This window comes from Montipora foliosa, chromosome 3 (genome assembly GCF_036669935.1).
Source record: "Montipora foliosa isolate CH-2021 chromosome 3, ASM3666993v2, whole genome shotgun sequence".
In the NCBI taxonomy this organism is placed as follows: Eukaryota; Metazoa; Cnidaria; class Anthozoa; order Scleractinia; family Acroporidae; genus Montipora; species Montipora foliosa.
This window is the reverse complement of record NC_090871.1, coordinates 13,960,226-13,977,725: the sequence shown is the minus strand read 5'-3', so window position 1 is coordinate 13,977,725 and position 17,500 is coordinate 13,960,226. Positions and strand designations below refer to the sequence as shown.

At 40.4% G+C, this 17,500-nt stretch overlaps 1 protein-coding gene across 6 annotated transcripts in view; it reads left to right on the top strand.

Annotated features, from left to right (window-relative positions):
* Nucleotides 1-17,500, top strand: part of LOC137996836 (dystrophin-like) — a 97,624-nt gene that overhangs the window by 62,663 nt on the left and 17,461 nt on the right. For all 6 annotated transcript variants that reach the window (XM_068842434.1, XM_068842438.1, XM_068842437.1 and 3 more), the window contains exons 41-52: nucleotides 1-300; nucleotides 2,908-3,202; nucleotides 4,193-4,335; nucleotides 5,291-5,407; nucleotides 6,550-6,765; nucleotides 7,924-8,078; nucleotides 8,984-9,170; nucleotides 9,895-10,224; nucleotides 10,744-10,977; nucleotides 15,246-15,380; nucleotides 15,606-15,831; nucleotides 16,049-16,109. The exon at nucleotides 1-300 is cut by the window's left edge and continues 18 nt beyond it. In XM_068842434.1, coding sequence (XP_068698535.1) covers nucleotides 1-300; nucleotides 2,908-3,202; nucleotides 4,193-4,335; nucleotides 5,291-5,407; nucleotides 6,550-6,765; nucleotides 7,924-8,078; nucleotides 8,984-9,170; nucleotides 9,895-10,224; nucleotides 10,744-10,977; nucleotides 15,246-15,380; nucleotides 15,606-15,831; nucleotides 16,049-16,109 — 2,399 coding nt within the window. The remainder of the gene's footprint in view (nucleotides 301-2,907; nucleotides 3,203-4,192; nucleotides 4,336-5,290; nucleotides 5,408-6,549; nucleotides 6,766-7,923; nucleotides 8,079-8,983; nucleotides 9,171-9,894; nucleotides 10,225-10,743; nucleotides 10,978-15,245; nucleotides 15,381-15,605; nucleotides 15,832-16,048; nucleotides 16,110-17,500) is intronic.

The window sequence follows — 17,500 nt, the reverse complement described above, 5'->3', positions numbered from 1 at the left end:
AATAATAGAGAAGATTCCAAGAACAGCATCCAGCAGACAGGGGAGCGACTTTTAGCTAAGCCGAACATTTCGAAACCCAACTCTGAAACCATCCAAACTCGACTAGACATTCTCCTTACACGTTGGGACATCTTGCGCGCTGATATCGCAACACGAATGCGAGGCGCGGAGTCGAAGCAGAGACGCGTATCGGAATTCCTCGGAGATTTAGAAGAGCTAAGTTCGTGGGCTGAAACGACAAGAGAGTTACTGGAGAAGGAAGATGGCGGGAATTATAACCAGCAAGTCGTTGATCCTAAGGTATTGTGGCGTCATTAGGTTAAAAAAAATACTTACTAATCTTCTTTAGCTTGTCTTAAACGAGTGGTTTTAAATTAACTATCTTAGTCTCGGCGATACTTTTTTTTGGTTTAATAAGTGTTTGACATATGAATGGCAGTGGCTGCAGAGAAACCTGTCTGGTTTGTGAGTTTTAAGCAACTCACTAAACTTTGTACTGCAAATCCAATCATTAAATTACTTTGGAGAATCCGACTTGAAAATTACTTTCTTTAAATTTCAGACTTCTTAAAACATGATATTGAAATATAAATGTGCACGTAGTTCATTCAAAGTTTAAATTGACATTTATAAAACTGATTAAATATATATAATTATCAAAGATGAAATGCCTAGCGCGTAAAGCCCGGTTTACACTACAGAAATTTTTTGGCACGGCTCGGGTGAAATTGGCACGGGTTCCAAAAAAAAAGGTTCGGCTCGGATAAAATTTGCAGTGTAAACAACCTGTCAGTACCAAATTTCATCCGTGCCGAACCAAAATTCTTACACGTGCTGGGACCTTCGGCGAGGTAGTCCGAGCACGGGTAAAAATGGTACGGGTGCTGAAAATATAGGCACGGTTCGGATAGAACAAGTAGTGTAAACACTTTAAAGGGCCAAAATTGAGGCTTAATTCATATAGGCTAGCGGTTTTTTTGCGTATATTTCAAGATGGCTGCTCATTCTCCACCAAAATCACGCGGACTTTCTTGATTATAATTGAAGTGCGCATGTCTACAAGAGAACTTACCCGGGCCCAAAAATTTTGGTATGTTATTTTTGATACGGTAAAAATGGTGTAGTATAAACAAAGTTTGCCGATCTCTTTTTAGGCACCCGTGCCAATTTCACACGAGCCGTGCCGAAAATTTTCTGTAGTGTAAACCGGGCTTAAGTGAACCATATAGTTTTCTGGTTAGACACTTGTTTTGCTTAGTAACATTTGAAATGTATATATCAACCTACATACTCAAGACACACACTACACACACCCCGTGACACTACTGAGTATTACTAGTCACACATGACACTCACATTACATATACACTTACTACATAGTACTATAAACTTAGCAAAAAAATAGAGATTTCAAATGGCTTAGACGTTATATTTGCTTCGATATTAAATACTGTTTGACTTTTTTGGGAAAATAGGGAGACTGAGATCTTTGAAATAGGTATCTTGAAAATTCTTCCTCTCTTCCACAAATGAAGACAACGAGGCGTTTCAGATTTTTACGGTAATCTGACTTAATAGAGATATTTAACATCGCGTTTACATCAAACTGGAAACGTCAGGATGAGATTTTCGTTCCGTCAAAAGTTAAAAACAGTTGTTTTATTTTAGCGCATTTCCTGCCTGTCAAGTTACAGGTACCAAGTAACTTCTCTTCTAATCTAAGGACTAAGGAATTTCCTATCCCTAGGGATAATACCACGTGTTTCGGGAAGCACTCAGTGAGATATTTGGGTCCTGTACTCTGGTCTGGTCTGCAGGAATTGCTCTCTGTTCAACTCTTAGTTTCAAGTAAATCCGTTGATTCAACGCTGTACATAGGTTTTTGGGGGTTTTATTTTTAATCAGGTTTTATCAGTTAATTTAAATATTGAGTTTCTACATAACTGACCTTATTTAGTACCGGGAAACCGCAATAATTATTGACACAGAAATATAGTTAACAGGTATTCGCCGAAGTGGAGGTGGCCAGTGGTAGATATTTACCGAGCTGCAAAGCGTTAAGGTAAGTATCCACCACTAGCCACCGACACTGAGGTGAATAGTTGTTTTAGTATAATTATACTAAAGATAACATAGCACAACAAGATGATTTTAACTAATTTATTCCTGCAACGATTATAATATTTTTGAGCGCAATTCCCGCGCGAGGTCCTCGGAGGTGAATAGTTAACAATTATCCTGCGAAATCGCGCGGAATATCGCCTGATGCTTAGCCGACGAGGCCGTAGGCCGAGTTGGCTAAAATAAGGCGTCATACCTCAAGATTGAGCGGGTTGATTGTTTTATCATTCAACACAGTGATGACACAGCACAATTTTCTGCGTTTATTGGAAAAAAAGCTGGAAAACCACCATTATTCTCCGCGACACATAAAATGACGTATATCGCAGGATATACGTTGAGTATATTTACCTCGCCGCCTCGCGGCTCGGTAAATATCCAACGCTAGCCACCGACACTGAGGTGAATAGTTGTTTTAGTATATACTAAAACAGTGAGATAATATACAGCACAAAAAATTAATTTGGATGTTTTCTTCACTTGTCACGGATGCAAATCGGGACGCCATTTTTTCCCGAGTTGCTCGTAGGTAAATAGGACAGGATATTCGGAGTTTGAGTAGCCAATCAGCGCGCGCGTTAAACGCTATCCACTGTTTTAGCATATGCTAATTTTCATTATTATTATTATTATTATTATTATTATTATTATTATTATTATTAATTATTATTATTACTATTATTATTGTTATTATAAAAAGACAAATTAGAATTATGGCAAGCGGCTGTCTGTTGTTTGTCCGTTTCCACGTAATCACTAAGCTAAATCTCTCAAATATCTCTTCAGGCTGTCCAAGAATCGCTGAAATCTCGGCAACCGAAGCTTGATACTATCAATGAAAACATGGCTCGTTACCGACGTGAGAGTAAACTCGACGGAAACCAGGTGCCCAAGTCACTGGAAGTCAAAGTGAAGTCTCTTAATGATGATTGGAGTCGCATCGCTTCTCTCACCGCTGACTTGTTCGCCAAGCGCGTTCGCCCGCAGCGCAAGGTGGTTGAAGATTCTGTCATAGTGGAGGAAAAGGTGCGCACAGTTCAGGCTGAAGCTCCGTTGACAATTGTTGACGATTGGAAAGAAGGTACACAGATTTATGTTTGCCGTTACATTTTCTTCTCTTTGTTATGTTTTGTATTAAGTTGGTTCAGCTTTAAAAAAAGCTCAGTTGCCAGCCTTGTAGGCACTTAACCACCTGGGGCCCGTTTTTCGTAAGTCCCGAAAACTTTTCGGGCCCGAAAAACCAGTTGTGAAACTGCCAACTGCTTGTTTTGGAAAGCTGTTCTTTTAACATGTTTTCAGGGAAACAAATAGAAAAATTACCGTGAAGACTGACGACTTAAATCCTCTCAGTTCTTGAGATACAAAGGGAATTGTGACACCCGAAAAATGGCCCGTAAAGTTTTGGGACTTTCGAGAAACGGGCCCCTGGCCCCAGTTGTTCGAAGGTTAGATAACGCTATCCACCGGATAAATCACGATCCACTGGATAACTCAATTGGTTTGGATAGTGATTTATCCGGTGGATAGCGTTATCCACCTTTGGAACAACCAAGACCTGGCCACGGTTGTTCAAACCTTGGTAGCGCTGTCTGCATGCTAGATAAATCGCTGAATAGTGCGTGCTATTCGCCTTGTGACAACCGAGAACAGATAAATTGAGGTTAAATGTGTGGCAAAGCAATACAATTTACACTTAAATGCTTTTTGTCAAAAGTAATTCGGTGAGCGTTCTCCAGTTTAGACGGTAGTAAAGTATCATTGTGGCTTTTACTTGAATGCGCTCAATCCCGTCAAACGTGTATTTATTGGGGCTTTTTTACCATGGCAGAGTGCCGAGTTCTCTTCAGTGTCTTGATTTCAATACAAGTTGAGTAAAGTACAAAGAAGTCTTTATTTATTCAACATAAGACTGGGTAGGGGTGAACTATGGATTATCTGTAGGGTCTGGTGGATTTGCATTCTTGACAACGTCGACAAGTCAAGAAGCCTGGCCTTCCCCCGCCTCCGTACGAACAAACCTCTTCTTTGTAAGGCTTAGAATCAAGACAGTCCTTGCTGTTTTCTCTTTCAGGGCGTTCATCTCCATGGCCGAAGTTCGACACAGCAGTGTATGAACTACATGATTGGCTGAACACACTCTCAGAGATGATGAAGGCGGAAAAGATAGTATTAGGAGATTCGGATGACATGGAAAGACTCTTAGATAAGCAAAAGGTAATTTCCTATTGTTTCTTGGCCGTTATGTTGCGGATCTACTCTGTTGAATAGAGCGGTTTTCAAATGAGTGTCGTAAAACCAAAACCAAAGTTATGACTTTGACCAATCAAAAAGGACAGAGACAATCCAGTAAACCAATAAAAACTCGAAGTAATTACACGTAGCCGACACAAAAGCGCGGGAAAATGTGCACGCGCCAGGTTTTGGTTTCACTTGTGATTGGTTGAAAAACTGGCGCTAGAACTTTGAACCATTCACCGAGCGAAGTTAAGCCGCGGCTACACGAGCGATTTTTGTCTCGCGCCGGTGATGCGATTTTTTTCAGATTTTGTTGCGTCGCCTGCGCGCCAGGGTGGCTACACTTGTGACAAATTTTGGCAACAAATTGGAGGCCGCGCGAATCGCATACTTCGAGAGACCTGGGCACTATAAACAGACATTCCTACTTCAATGTCAGTGTAGTTGTAGGGTGGCTACACGAGCAACTATCTCTGCGATTTTGTCATCGGGGGAGATTGTCCATTGACGTCGTGTTTAGGCGATGCTAATTTCCGTTTCGTAAACGATCGTTGCCATTTTTCACGGTCGATGCCTTTCTTAGTAAGCAAACCTTTTTATTCGGTTAGCTTTCAATGAATTGTTAGGGTTTGCTTCCTTTAAGCACTTTAAAATTGCCATGTTCGGAGTGGTTATCTCGGTAGTGTAGTGGTTATGTGCGTATGCTTCTTCGCCATGGAAAGGGGTTCGATGTCGTTTACTTAACTTTTTCAAGTTTTTTTTTCTAACTTATAAGTGACATACGCTGCTAATCTAGTCCTAGATTAAGTATTTTTTTTCCTCATTTGCAAAGGACACACTTAACAGTGACAATTGCTTTAAGTGTCGTCCAAATGGCAACGATCAACTACCGTAATTTATTGGATTGCCTAATCACCGAGGCCTTTCCCTTTAGTCGATAGATGAACAGCTGAAAACGAAGCAACATTTATTGGACGAAATAGCAGAGATGGGTCATTCGCTGGTGGAAGATGCACAAACTGAAGATGACAAGTTCCTCATTGATAGCAAGGTATGTCATCGACGGAAGAAAATTTGCTTTGTAAGAGAATAGAAGAGAAGAAAACCGGCATTCTTCGTCGGAAAGAAGGGAGTTAAAGCAACGACAATATAGACGGGAACTGACGGAGACGCCAGGAAACAGTAAATTTAATCATTTAAGTTTTCTTGAAATGGGAAAACCTGATTCTTCGGAGAAAAAAAAAATCCTTTTTGGATTAGAAGTAGAGAACCAACTTACAACTCATCTCACTTATAGCATTGAGCAAAAGTCCATTGTCCAAGAATTGGAATCTGGTATCAAGTTTGCCCCCATCAGCATCACAAAAGTTTCAATTTTTAAACCAAATTTTGCGGGAAAATGAACAATACACCAAATCGACTAACTAAATGTTGCACCCAATTCAAATATGCTGGGCTTCACATTCTTTGTGTATTGTACTATGTGCATCTGGGGAATAAACTCATACTGCCAAAAATACCATCAAGGTGCGGAGACACGAGGGGTCATGTTGCAGCGACATGTTGCAGCGACATGCTGCAGCGACAAAAGCTTGAGTAGTGCACACTGAGGCGACACGTAACAGGGAAGTGTAGCAGGGACATGTAGCACACACATGACAATGTTTCGGGTGCATGTCCCAGGGATATGTTGCAGTGACATGTCCCCTCGTGTGAGCTGATACTTTTATAATCACGCAACACCAATTTTGGGGTTATTTTGTCCCCGCGACGTGTCCCATGAAGTTCAACTTGTTGGTTACTGCGCTCGACTCCGGATCGAGTGATTCGGGTTCGGGCCCTGGTCGGGTACATTGTGTTGTGTTCTTGAGCAAGACACTTTACTCTCACGGTGCCTCTCTCTCCACCCGGGTGTATAAAGGGGTACCGGCACATTTAATGCTGGGGGTAACCCTGAGATGGGTGAGATGGGGGGGGGGGGGGGGAGTAGAAATACTCCTAGTACATGCTGCTACAGAAACCGGGATAAGCTCCTGCCTAACGGGGCATTAGGCTCGTAAGCAGACTTTACCTTTTACCTTTTCACAGCATTGACACAATCGAAACATAATTTGATATAATTAACATTGGGCGCAAGGATTCTCTCTCTTACCATATTATAGTGTTCTGAGATTTAAAATCTTTTCTTTTTAGGTGAGCAAGTTAAAAGGACATTGGGCGAGCATAGCGGACAACTCGACAGTGTGGCGAGGACAAATCGATTACCTAATCGAAGAGTGGAAGAGGTTCGTGGAGCTTCGTGAAGAGCTTCTCGAATGGATGCGAAAAGCCGAGGCGTATCTCGAGAGAGATCAGACTGTCTACGGTTACACGGTTAGCGAGCTAGAGGACCAGATGGATAAACATAAGGTAACCATTTAGGTTTGTAACTGATATTGTTGTGATAAAAAGCGTTTACGAAAAGTGACCTTGAAGGTAACTTGTACCTTTTGCTAAACGGGTTAGTTCAGCCTTCTTCAAAATCGCATCCAAGTTTCGTGATTAATTTTTTGTAAATGTAGTCGAGTCAGCCGCCAATTATCGATTAACGCATTCATATGGAAAATGTAATGTTCTGACGGCACGGTTTAGAGGCTTGGGTTCGGTCATGTGATTTGGGTGACTATTTAGGGTTTTTGGTGGGTGATTTCTGTCATTCTACGTCAGTCAGTCCTTCTGGTGGCTTTCTTTTTTTGTTTTTTTATTATGGTAGGGTAATGTAGGTAATGTAAGATACCTTTTCCTCGAGGTTCAGTGCCACTGCATTAGATGAGGAATACGTCTCCACCATTTTTGGCCACAAATAAGGAGTGGTTTTTTAGTGGTTTTTCGTATCTGGCGTGGTACATTATGTTTCCATTGTCTGTTGCCTAAGACTTAGCTCGTTATTTTGTTAGTCTCCTTGTATTAAGTTTACTATGTGGAATTGTCCATGTGTAGCACTTGTAATCATCAGATGGCTGGCTGTATTCTGCTAATAAACTGTGTCATTTTTCATTCCTCATATTAGTTGGGTCAGAATTTGTCCGTTCTTCAACTATGACATAATATGCTACTCCAGTATTCTTCAATCACCCCAGCTAAAATCTGGGTTAGATCTTAGCTGCATGCTTCGATCAAAAGCAAAAACAGTCTGTAAATCAAAAAAATCAAATCAAAGTAGGTGACGATCATAAATTTTTTCGGATTCTTGCCGCTTTTTTTAAAAACTGTCTTCCGTAACAGGCATTCTTTTTTGTATTGTTGGACTTGGGCGATGAATTGTGGCTAAAGCGTATTTAGGCGCGACAGATAAGAGAGGCAATGCTAGACAGTGACGTTGCATTCCCTCCAGTTTGCTGGCGCGTTTTTCTTATAGCCTCTGCTTTTGGGAGCTTGTAAGTTAAGAGCATACACCTTCGCAAGATAGCTTCTATTTATAAGCAAAGCACTGTTCTAGTGGAATCGGAATTTGTAATCAGAAGATCATGCATGTGACGTATTTCCGTGTCAATCAAATGATCCGAAATCAAATCTGTCTTTGCACAGGAATTTGAAGATGATGTAGAGACGTGGCGAGGCAGTATCAGTGCGGTCAACCAGTGTGGTGATCACATGGTACAGGAGTTTGCTCATTACGAGGCGGGAGAATTGAAAACCTTTTTAGCGGAAGTCAATGAAAGGTGGACCAACATAACGAACAGGTGATTTGGAGTTTAACATGATGATATGAAACATCTTCAAAGCAGTACTTAGGATGTTCGTTAACTGAACTTAGTTGAATGGCCGAGCTGCCAGTAGTTTGCTTTAGCTCATTGGTAGAGTATCCGCATTAGTAATCGGTAGGTCGTAGATCCGACTCTTGCAAAGGAGCACTCGGATTTTTTTCCGAATATTCCCGAGTCACCATCTCCCACGAGTCTCCTAAAGCTCAGTAGTAGAGCATCCGAACTTGTGATCGGAAGTTCGTAGGTTCGACTGCTACAACGGAGCACTCGGATTTTTTCCGAGTTTGTCCGAATCAGTATCGATTTATACAGCTCACAATCTTCAAAATAAGTGACTGACTTACCACCTAAAGGTCCAAGCCCCATGTGAAGTTCCTTTAAATGTTTTCTGGTGTCGACGAGGCTTGACGGTCGTAAAAGTAATACAGTGAAAACCCGCATATAAGAACCAAGGATATGGAAAGCAAGATCAATTCATTTGCCACGTGATGCTACCGTATCTTGCTTGGAATTAAAAGGCTTGATCGGGTTTCTTATGTCCGTATCTACAAAATGTGACGTCAAATCAGGAATAGGCTCACTCCCCTTCTGACTCGGTCGTGAACAAAAGATGCTTGGTTTTTCGCAAGTTTTGAAGCCTATAAAATGACAGAATTTGTTAGAAAAAGGAAAAAATGCCCGCAATGCGTTTCGAACAGGTGCAAAGGTTCATTTTAGCAAAAAAAATATTTTGGGGTTAGGGGCACTTTAAATCACTAGGTTCCTATATGCGGGTTTTTACTGTATGGCATACGCGAAGTGAGTGTCATTTGCGAGAACGCTTCGTTAAAAAGCGCTCATTTCTCACCATGAATCTCGTCATTGTTTTGCATGTCACCAAGATCTGATTCTCGCAAGAAGAACCTAAAGGAAGCCTTCGATCGTATGGTGCGTTTCCACGAAGACATGACTAACGCCTTGACGTGGTTAACATCAGCGGAGTCAAAAGTGGCTGAACTGGACAGCGCTGTGGAAGCCACAAGTACCGAAGAACAACAGGATGCAGAGGCGCTCAGAAAAGAAATCAAAGTAAGTAATTGCGCCTCTCGCATTCTTTTGAAGGCGGGTGTCTTTTTACAGACCTTTTGAAATGTATGTAGAATCTAATTTTTTTCTGTCATAAATACATTTTGAGATACTGTCGCGAAAAAGGGGTTTCCTTAAATCCTCAATAGTAGGCTAGGAAGTTTGAAGCTTTGGTGTCTAAACCGAGGATAGAGACTGGAACGAGCCATAAATATGACGCCAGTTCAAGAACGATTGAAATCAGCCTGCTTTTGATTCTCTTACGTGATCTAGGATGATTATTAGCATGAATAGCTAAAAAGGTCTCTTGCACATGTTAAAGGGGCTAGGTCATTTGTTTAATTTTGTCAATTATGAGCTCTAAACGTCAAATTTGCAGAGCAAGAGTCTTTCATTTGCAAAATCACGGCCATTTTCCAGCTTTGTAAATGAAATTTTGATATAGACTGATGTAAATTTGAAAAAAAGAGGGCCGACGTTTTTCAAATTTACCCAAATTCAATCCATTTCAATCCTCTCCAGTTTTGTCCATCCATGTCCCTTCTTGGCTTCCCTGTGTTTTGTTAGAGTTCTTCTATAGTTTTGAACAGCTATTTTGATATTTTAGTTAATTCTATGACCATTCGATCAGTGCTGAAATTGCCTAAAATTGCGTGACCTATCCCCTTTAAGTAGCGTTCGATCGCAAACTCAAAACTACGTTAACTTGGTATACCTTGGTTTTTAGTTTCTCGAGGATGACATCAATGGGCATCAAGAGATGTTTGCTTCCTTAAACGAAAACGGGCAGTTGATCATGGCCGAAATGGAGACTGGAGACGTACTTACAGCCGTGCAAGCCAAACTTGATGACATGAATGACAGGTGGCAATCACTCAATGTCCGTACGCTGGGCATCCGTGACCGCTTGGATGACGCTGGTTCCGAGTGGCGTCATCTGTTGATGAATCTGCAGGAGAATATTGACTGGATAGCACGTGCTGCTCAGGAGCTTACACTACAGCAGCCAATAGGAGGAGACTTGCAGAGCGTGCAACAACAGAACGATTTCCATCAGGTGAGGAGATATATACGGAATAATCCGTGTTTGATGTACAACAGAAGCGATGGCAGGTGCTTCTATTTGGCTGAACGGATTGGATCATACATTTTCAAGTTTAGGTTGGGTGAGGTCAAGAGAAAATGAGGGGACAGAGAGGGAGACTCCCGGTCCAGCCCTTGGGATATGTCATGTCCACGAAAGTTATTTTTAGACGAGCGGAAGTCTTCCGAGACGTCCGCATGCAGGCCAACCTCGGTCCGATGTTTGAAAGAAAATATATATTCATCAGCCTTCCACGTGCGCCATCATTTTCTCTTTTCACTAAGAACCTGAGAGCGAAGCAAGACTGCATGCGGACGTCTCGGAAGACAGACTTCCCCTAGAACAAAGACTTCCGCTCGTCTAAAAATAACTTTCGTGGACATAACATATCCCGGCCAACGCCTTGAGCCTCCCTCTCTGTCCCCTCATTTTTTCTTGGTGTGAGGTTGATTTCTTCTTTTTAATTTGGCTAACAATTGACTCTCTCCCCAGGCTTTCAAAAGCAAGCTTAACGTACGAAGACTGGTTGTAGACAGGTCTCTTGACTCTGGCCAAAGAGTTTTGCAAGAGTATGAGGCTGACAGAACCTCAGACGAATCTAAGGACTCAACGCGGGCGCGAATTGCGCAGAATCTCAAACGGCAAATTGACACCTTGAGTGACCGCTGGGCAATGTTAAGTCAAAGATCAGAAGATTGGCGACTGTTGATTGATGAAGTACTGCAGGTAAGTGTTAGAGTAAAACTATTGAAACAAAAAGGGAAATTTCTAAAATTAAAATTTTGTCGAAGCTGCCACGGTGAGAGAAGAAAAAAGGATTATTTCCCTCGTGCTTTTCAGTTGAACATCAGGCCAAGAGAGTAATTCAAACCAAAGTAGTTACTTTAGCCAATCACAGCAGACAAGGACAATGGCATGAACCAATCTTAACGCAAAGCAAATGAATGCAGCCAGAGCTTACGCGGAAAAACGCGCACGAGCCAATCACCGTTGGTTGTATTTTTGCCTTGGATTGGATGAAAAAATGGCGCGAGATCTTTAAGCTAATCAGTACGAAAGCTGCATCGACAACAAGTCTCTCCTTCCAAAAACACTGTTGCCCTTTTAATCAGGATTACCGCCCTTTTTGACGAAAAACCGTATTAAGTTTTCACTAATTGGCAGCAAAACGTAAACCTCAAAATGGATCTATATATTGGCCTCTATCCTTGTTGAAAACGAGAGGCGAATTAATTGTATTGGTCGAGGAGGATAATTAACAATCTTTTACTACATAGCTGTAATTTTCACTGAGTGTCGAGTCGTTAATTTTATCTCCCGCATGCGGATAACATTCGATGTTAACCGAAGGTCACGACAAGTGCCAAGCTCACTCACATCCGGCTGACTCTCATTCACGGGCAATACCGCTTCATATTTCACATGTAACAACGTGCCGTGTTGATTTCAATAGCAAACATTTGAAATTGAGAACGACAGAGACTGCTTTTAATTTGAGAACAAAATTGTGAATGTCATTGGGTGAATAATGTTTGCGTTACAAACTGTGTTATCCAAGTGGAAGTGGCTGTTTTGAAGGTAAGGAATTCTGCGAATTTTGAGTTGAAATCCTTTTGGAAATTCCATTGACATAAATTTCTACTTTGATCTCTGTGTGTTTTGTAGTCTTCTAATAGGTAATTCAAAGCTAGATGGTTGTTGTCTGATTGCTTCAGGTGACTGATCTTTACTCGAACCATCTTATCTCTCTTAATGTTATTGTAAGACTAAGCATGTATAAAACCTATCTTTTGAAACATGCCTGCCTCCCTTGGCGGCGATATAAAATATCAGTTATTATTCAAAGTTCGGGGGCATTTTTCGTTTGTTTCAAGCGATTTCCGATGCGAATTTACTTCATATGGGGAAAAATATTGCAATATACTTCTATTGATGCATTTTTCTCCTACACACCGAAAATACTCGTTCCCCGTTTTCCCTTTGGGTTTCTTGCTTTATTTATTTCTCACTTCTTGTCACACTTATTTCCCTTGTAGTGCTGAGCCCACACTGTTTGTTTTTACAAGGATTATGTGTCGTCATATTTAATATATAATATCTGGGTTTCGATTATATGGTAAACATTAATTTTAAAATAATTGACAAAGTTAAACGCGCTCTTATTTCTTTCCTGAGACTGTTAAAATAACACAGGGGTTTCCTCCTAGATTCCTTACCTAGGCATTTCTTATTTTGCTCATTACACTGATTAAACACTATGATGTGAGGACAATTTTTCCTGAGGAGTCGCAGATCAGTGATAATTATCTTAGGAGAAATATAAAGGTCTTCTCAGTTTGAAGAAATCACGTCTCAGAATTTCACGAGAAAGAATTTTATCTCACACTTGAGAATATTCATGTGCTTAAATGTCATTCCAGCAGTTCGTTTAGAAGTGGGGTTTAGTTTACGTTATCCGTGAATTTCAAAAGTGATCTCTTTCGGTACAATCGCGAACCTTTATCTAGTCAATTGTTTCACAATGACTTCATAAGAGGTATAGATTTGGGTATGCAACAACAGTTTTTCGAAATGTTGTTCGTTTATCGTAGTTAAACTTAGGTCGATAGATATAATCACACTGTCATTTTTACATGTCCTTGTTTAGCGTTGAATGTTATGTGTCGTTAATTGTTTGACAAATTTTACTATAATCGTAAAATGAAAAGTATACATAGTAGCTGAATGCGATATTGACCATTCGCGGAATAATGCCAGTTATTTGGTTTAAAAAGAAGAGAGAGAGAAAACATGTATAGGCTCGGCTATTGTTGTTCTTTTTTCCCTTCTGGGATTTTATTCCTGTCGCACAGTTTTTGATGACGAGTTTGAACAGAAGACGGTGCGCACTTAAAAACTTTCTTGAAAAAAACAACTAGTTCGCTTAAAAACAAAAACAAAACAAAAAACAGGTAAAAAATGACAATGGTTTGAAAGCGTTGCGATAATCCATAAAGGCGGTAGATTTTATTTCGATTTGTTTTACATTGAAGCAATTACATCCGGCTTTCCCAAGACAATCACGTTCCGAAGCCGAAGAGACGGCTTTGAAACTTCAAAGTAATGGCAGAATATCTCGTCGAGTTTTTGTGCGATAACTCACGAAGACAGTGTATTGGAGCTATCCGTACTGGTAACCCTGGCAAGCAGACTTAGCCACCGAGGTTGACGAGTTTTCTAACTTCTTCCGCAAAGAGGATACGGCGTTTTGAAACAAACTAATTAGTCCACCAAACTATGCTGTGGTCAGTTTCACGCTGGGTGTGTCTGTGTTTATTATGACGAGCTTTGCCAATCCTGTGTTTTTAATTAACACTGTGATGTCCCCTCTTGTTATTAAGTTTTCTTTTAATCGCACCGAAAATTCAAGGTGGTAGCACTGTTTGAACAAACTATGCATTGTGCAATTATTTACTTCCTTTCCGGACTTGTTTTGATCAATGTAGACGGAAGTAATTTCTGTTGTCTGTTTTCTCCTTGATATATTCGTTTTCGCTCAGAAGGCTTGACAGTTTTGTAGTCTGAAGCGGAGAGCGCCGCTAGTGGTAATTGTCCAGATTTCTGTGTTCGACTCCCGACTACAAGAAAACTAGATCATTTTTAAAACAGGTGAACGTTTATTCTTAACTGCCTGTAGTTTGCTTTGTTTTAGTTTTTTCTCTTTATTATTATTATTATCTTTTTAGGTTACCGTCTATTTCAAGACTTTTATCGATGTTAAGGGCAAATGTGTTCCTTGTTTTTTCCTCTTCGAAATATTCTAAAGCGAATCAGCTGACATAATTCAGACTCCTTCGAAATTATTATTTTTTGTCTTCAGTGCAATCTATAGCTGCCTTTCTTTTGAGAAAAACTACTATAGTTTTTGTCTATTTTCCGTTGTTGTTTTTACAGTTGAGGAGTATTTCTCGCTTAACTCAATAAGCTCGTTTTGATCCACAAGTGGCTCGTTAAATACGGTGCATCAGAACATCAATCTCTTCTTTCATTTCTGTCATCTCCTCCACTGCAATCGCAAGAATGTCCCATTTCGACAGTTTCAATCCTAGCACCTCCGAACTAGCAATCTGTAGGTAGTAGTGGTAGGGTCGACTCATGCCAAGAAGCTGAGTATCCCCGAGTCATCCCCGACTCATCACCGAGAAATTATCGCTTCAAGGTAAGGAATGTATTGAAAGCCCGTTACTTTTGTCAAACCGTCACTCCAAAAATGTAGAACGTTTTCATTCACCATTTTCTCAAATCCCATAATACATCTTGTTTACCCCCTAATATTTTGCATATTCATTGTTTTCGATTTCTCTTGGGGCTTCTTGATGTCTCAAGAGAAATCGAAAACAATGCCTTTGCAAGTTTTTGGGTGGTAAACAAGGTGTGTTATGGGATTTGAGAAAGTAGAGAATGACAACATTTGATTACATGTTGATTTGACTGAGAATAGGAATTTTTCATGTGTGAAGTTTTTAGCGTCAAATACCACTTTCAAGGAAGACCATTGAAAATGCATTGTTTCACTCAATAATCGGATCGCTGAGTAGTCGTCGTCGTCATTGTCGTAGTAGTAGGGAGCTTAAGATCTACCACGACGACGTCGACGAAAACGCCACAAAGCAATGATATCATTGGTTAAAAGAGCATAAATAATCGTGCTGCACGTGCGGCACAGAATTTAGCTCATATTTTTGCAGTTCTCTGCGTGACGACGACGTGAAATCGCCAAATTTTAGGTTTTGACGACAATGTGAGCATGTGACAGAGAATCTTTCATTCTCTATTTTCAGCCTGAAACCGCTCGTACCAATTTATTTTTAGGATCGTTGATAAAACCAAATTCTTGTATACTACTTCCCCACCGACGCAGCACCACAGTTTTTTAAGAAACTACCCCCTCCTTTCCAGAGAACTTGTGGTATTTTGTTGTTAAACTAAATTATTATTTTGTTTGATCTCGGTAGAAGTTGCAGCTGTTCCAGGGCCAAATGGAAGAAATTGACACCCGTCTGGTTGAGGCCGAGCGAGTCAAAGCGAGCTGGACACCAGTTCAGGATCTTGTCATCGATTCCTTGTCTGAGCAGATGGACGAACTCAAGGTAAATGCTACAAAGTTGTTACTACATTGCTTCATTTTTTTTTAAGAAGAAGATCGTAGTTTCACCGTTTGAGGTAAAACAGATGACCTTCAACTGTACACAGTTCTCGTGTCGATCTGCACCATTTGCAAGGTAACTGAAAACGAAAGTCATCGCACCGTCATGCATAAAGACACCAGTTAAGTATAATTTTTGTTCACTTTTCCGTGACTTGTTTTCTTGCAGAATCTTCAGGAGCGAATCGCGTCGCTCCAGAACATGTTTGAAACTTTGAGCAGCACGGAGAACGAGCTAAGGCAGAAGAGTGTGTCACTTTCACCCACCCTGCAAAGCCGTATTGACCAGCTATACCGGCGGTGGAAACAATTGCAAATTCAGCTTCTACAGAGACAGCACGCTCTGCAAGAGGCTTATTCTAGTTTTGATACGTCCTCGATACCAGGACTACTCGGTAAGAAATAATCGGAGACTGAGACCTTTTTCATAAATTGAGCCCAAAATTTACGATCCTAAAATGACATTGACCAACACAACAAACACATCCCGAATAGTTGCTAGCAAGAAAAGCATCTATTTATCTCTGTGCTCTCTATCCATTTCTTTCTGATCCCACTATAGATTACTGCTGAAATTTCAATCAACACATTGTGCTTGTAAATGTTTTGTAGGAAGTGTAGAGCCTCCCTGGGAACGAGCTGTGGCGCTCAACAAGGTTCCTTATTACATCAAGTAAGATGAGTCCTTATTGTCAGTAGATTCTTAAGCAGATGTTTTAGCCTCTTATTGTTTCAAAACTGAATATATGCGGAATTTCTATGAACTTGAACTTGGACTTCAAAATGTTCGTAGAACGGTCAAAACGTAGTCATTTCATTTTTTTATCGCTCTCTTCAGTTTTTTTTTGCTGAAGGTAAGAGCGCCTTGAGCTTACTTAACGACCATAAGTGCTTCACAAACAGTCTTTGGAAAAGCATTGCAATAGTGTAAAGTATAAAAGCTGGCAGACAAACAAAAAGAGCCGATGTGTTATCGATTGAGATAACGGAACGTTAAATGACCAATTTGACGGCAACGAGAACGTCCGAAAACGATTCGTGCGTTTTACGTTTAGTGCATTTCTTTGCACGAATTGTTCCAGATATGTCCAGAAATACACCTAATCAAATGCACGCGGATTTCAAAGCGTCACGAAGTGTCCGCTTGCTTTTCTTTCCTAATTGAACGTCACTCGTGCCTCGGAATACGGCTGGTCTTTCATACACCGGATCCGAAATAATTAATGTCCATGAAACGAGAGAACAAAGCGAACATAACAATACCTAATTAGCAAGGCCTAATCAGAATAACAATGGTTCTTTTGTCCTCCGCCATTTTAGTCCGGTATATGAAAGTCTACCCCAAATACAGACAATATAGACCATTTTACAGTTGTTTGCTTAGTTACCTGGCCTTTGAATGAAAGTGAGGCTGGAGTTGACCTTGCTTTGATAGAAACCTCACTGTTTTTCTTATGTTAATGATGTTGTTCTCACGCTAATTAGTAGGAATTTACATAAGAAAAGCAGCGAGGTTGCTATCAAAGCAAGGTCAACTCCAGCTTCACTTTCATTCAAAGGCCAGGTAACTAAGCACACAATTGTAAAATGATCTATTAAAGGGGCTAGGTCACGCTATTTTAGGCATTTTCAGCACTGATCGAATGGTCGTAGAATTAACTAAAATATCAAAATAACTGTTCAAAACTATAGAAAAACTCTGACAAAACACAGGGAAGCAAAGAAGGGACATGGATGGACAAAACTGGAGAGGATTGAAATGGATTGAATTTGGGTAAATTTGAAAAACGTCGGCCCACCTTTTTTCAAATTTATATCAGTCTATATCAAAATGTCATTTACAAAGCTTGAAAATCATTCTCAGTTGTTATGTGGCCGTGATTTTGCAAATGAAAGACTCTTGCTCTGCCAATGTGACGTTTAGAGCTCATAATTAACAAAATTAAACGAAATTACCTAAAATAGCGTGACCTAGCCCCTTTAAGTAGAGTCACAAAGAGTTCCAAACATTCTGCTTCTCAAGTAAACGTAAACAGCTGCATTTACCCTGAGATAAAAATAAAT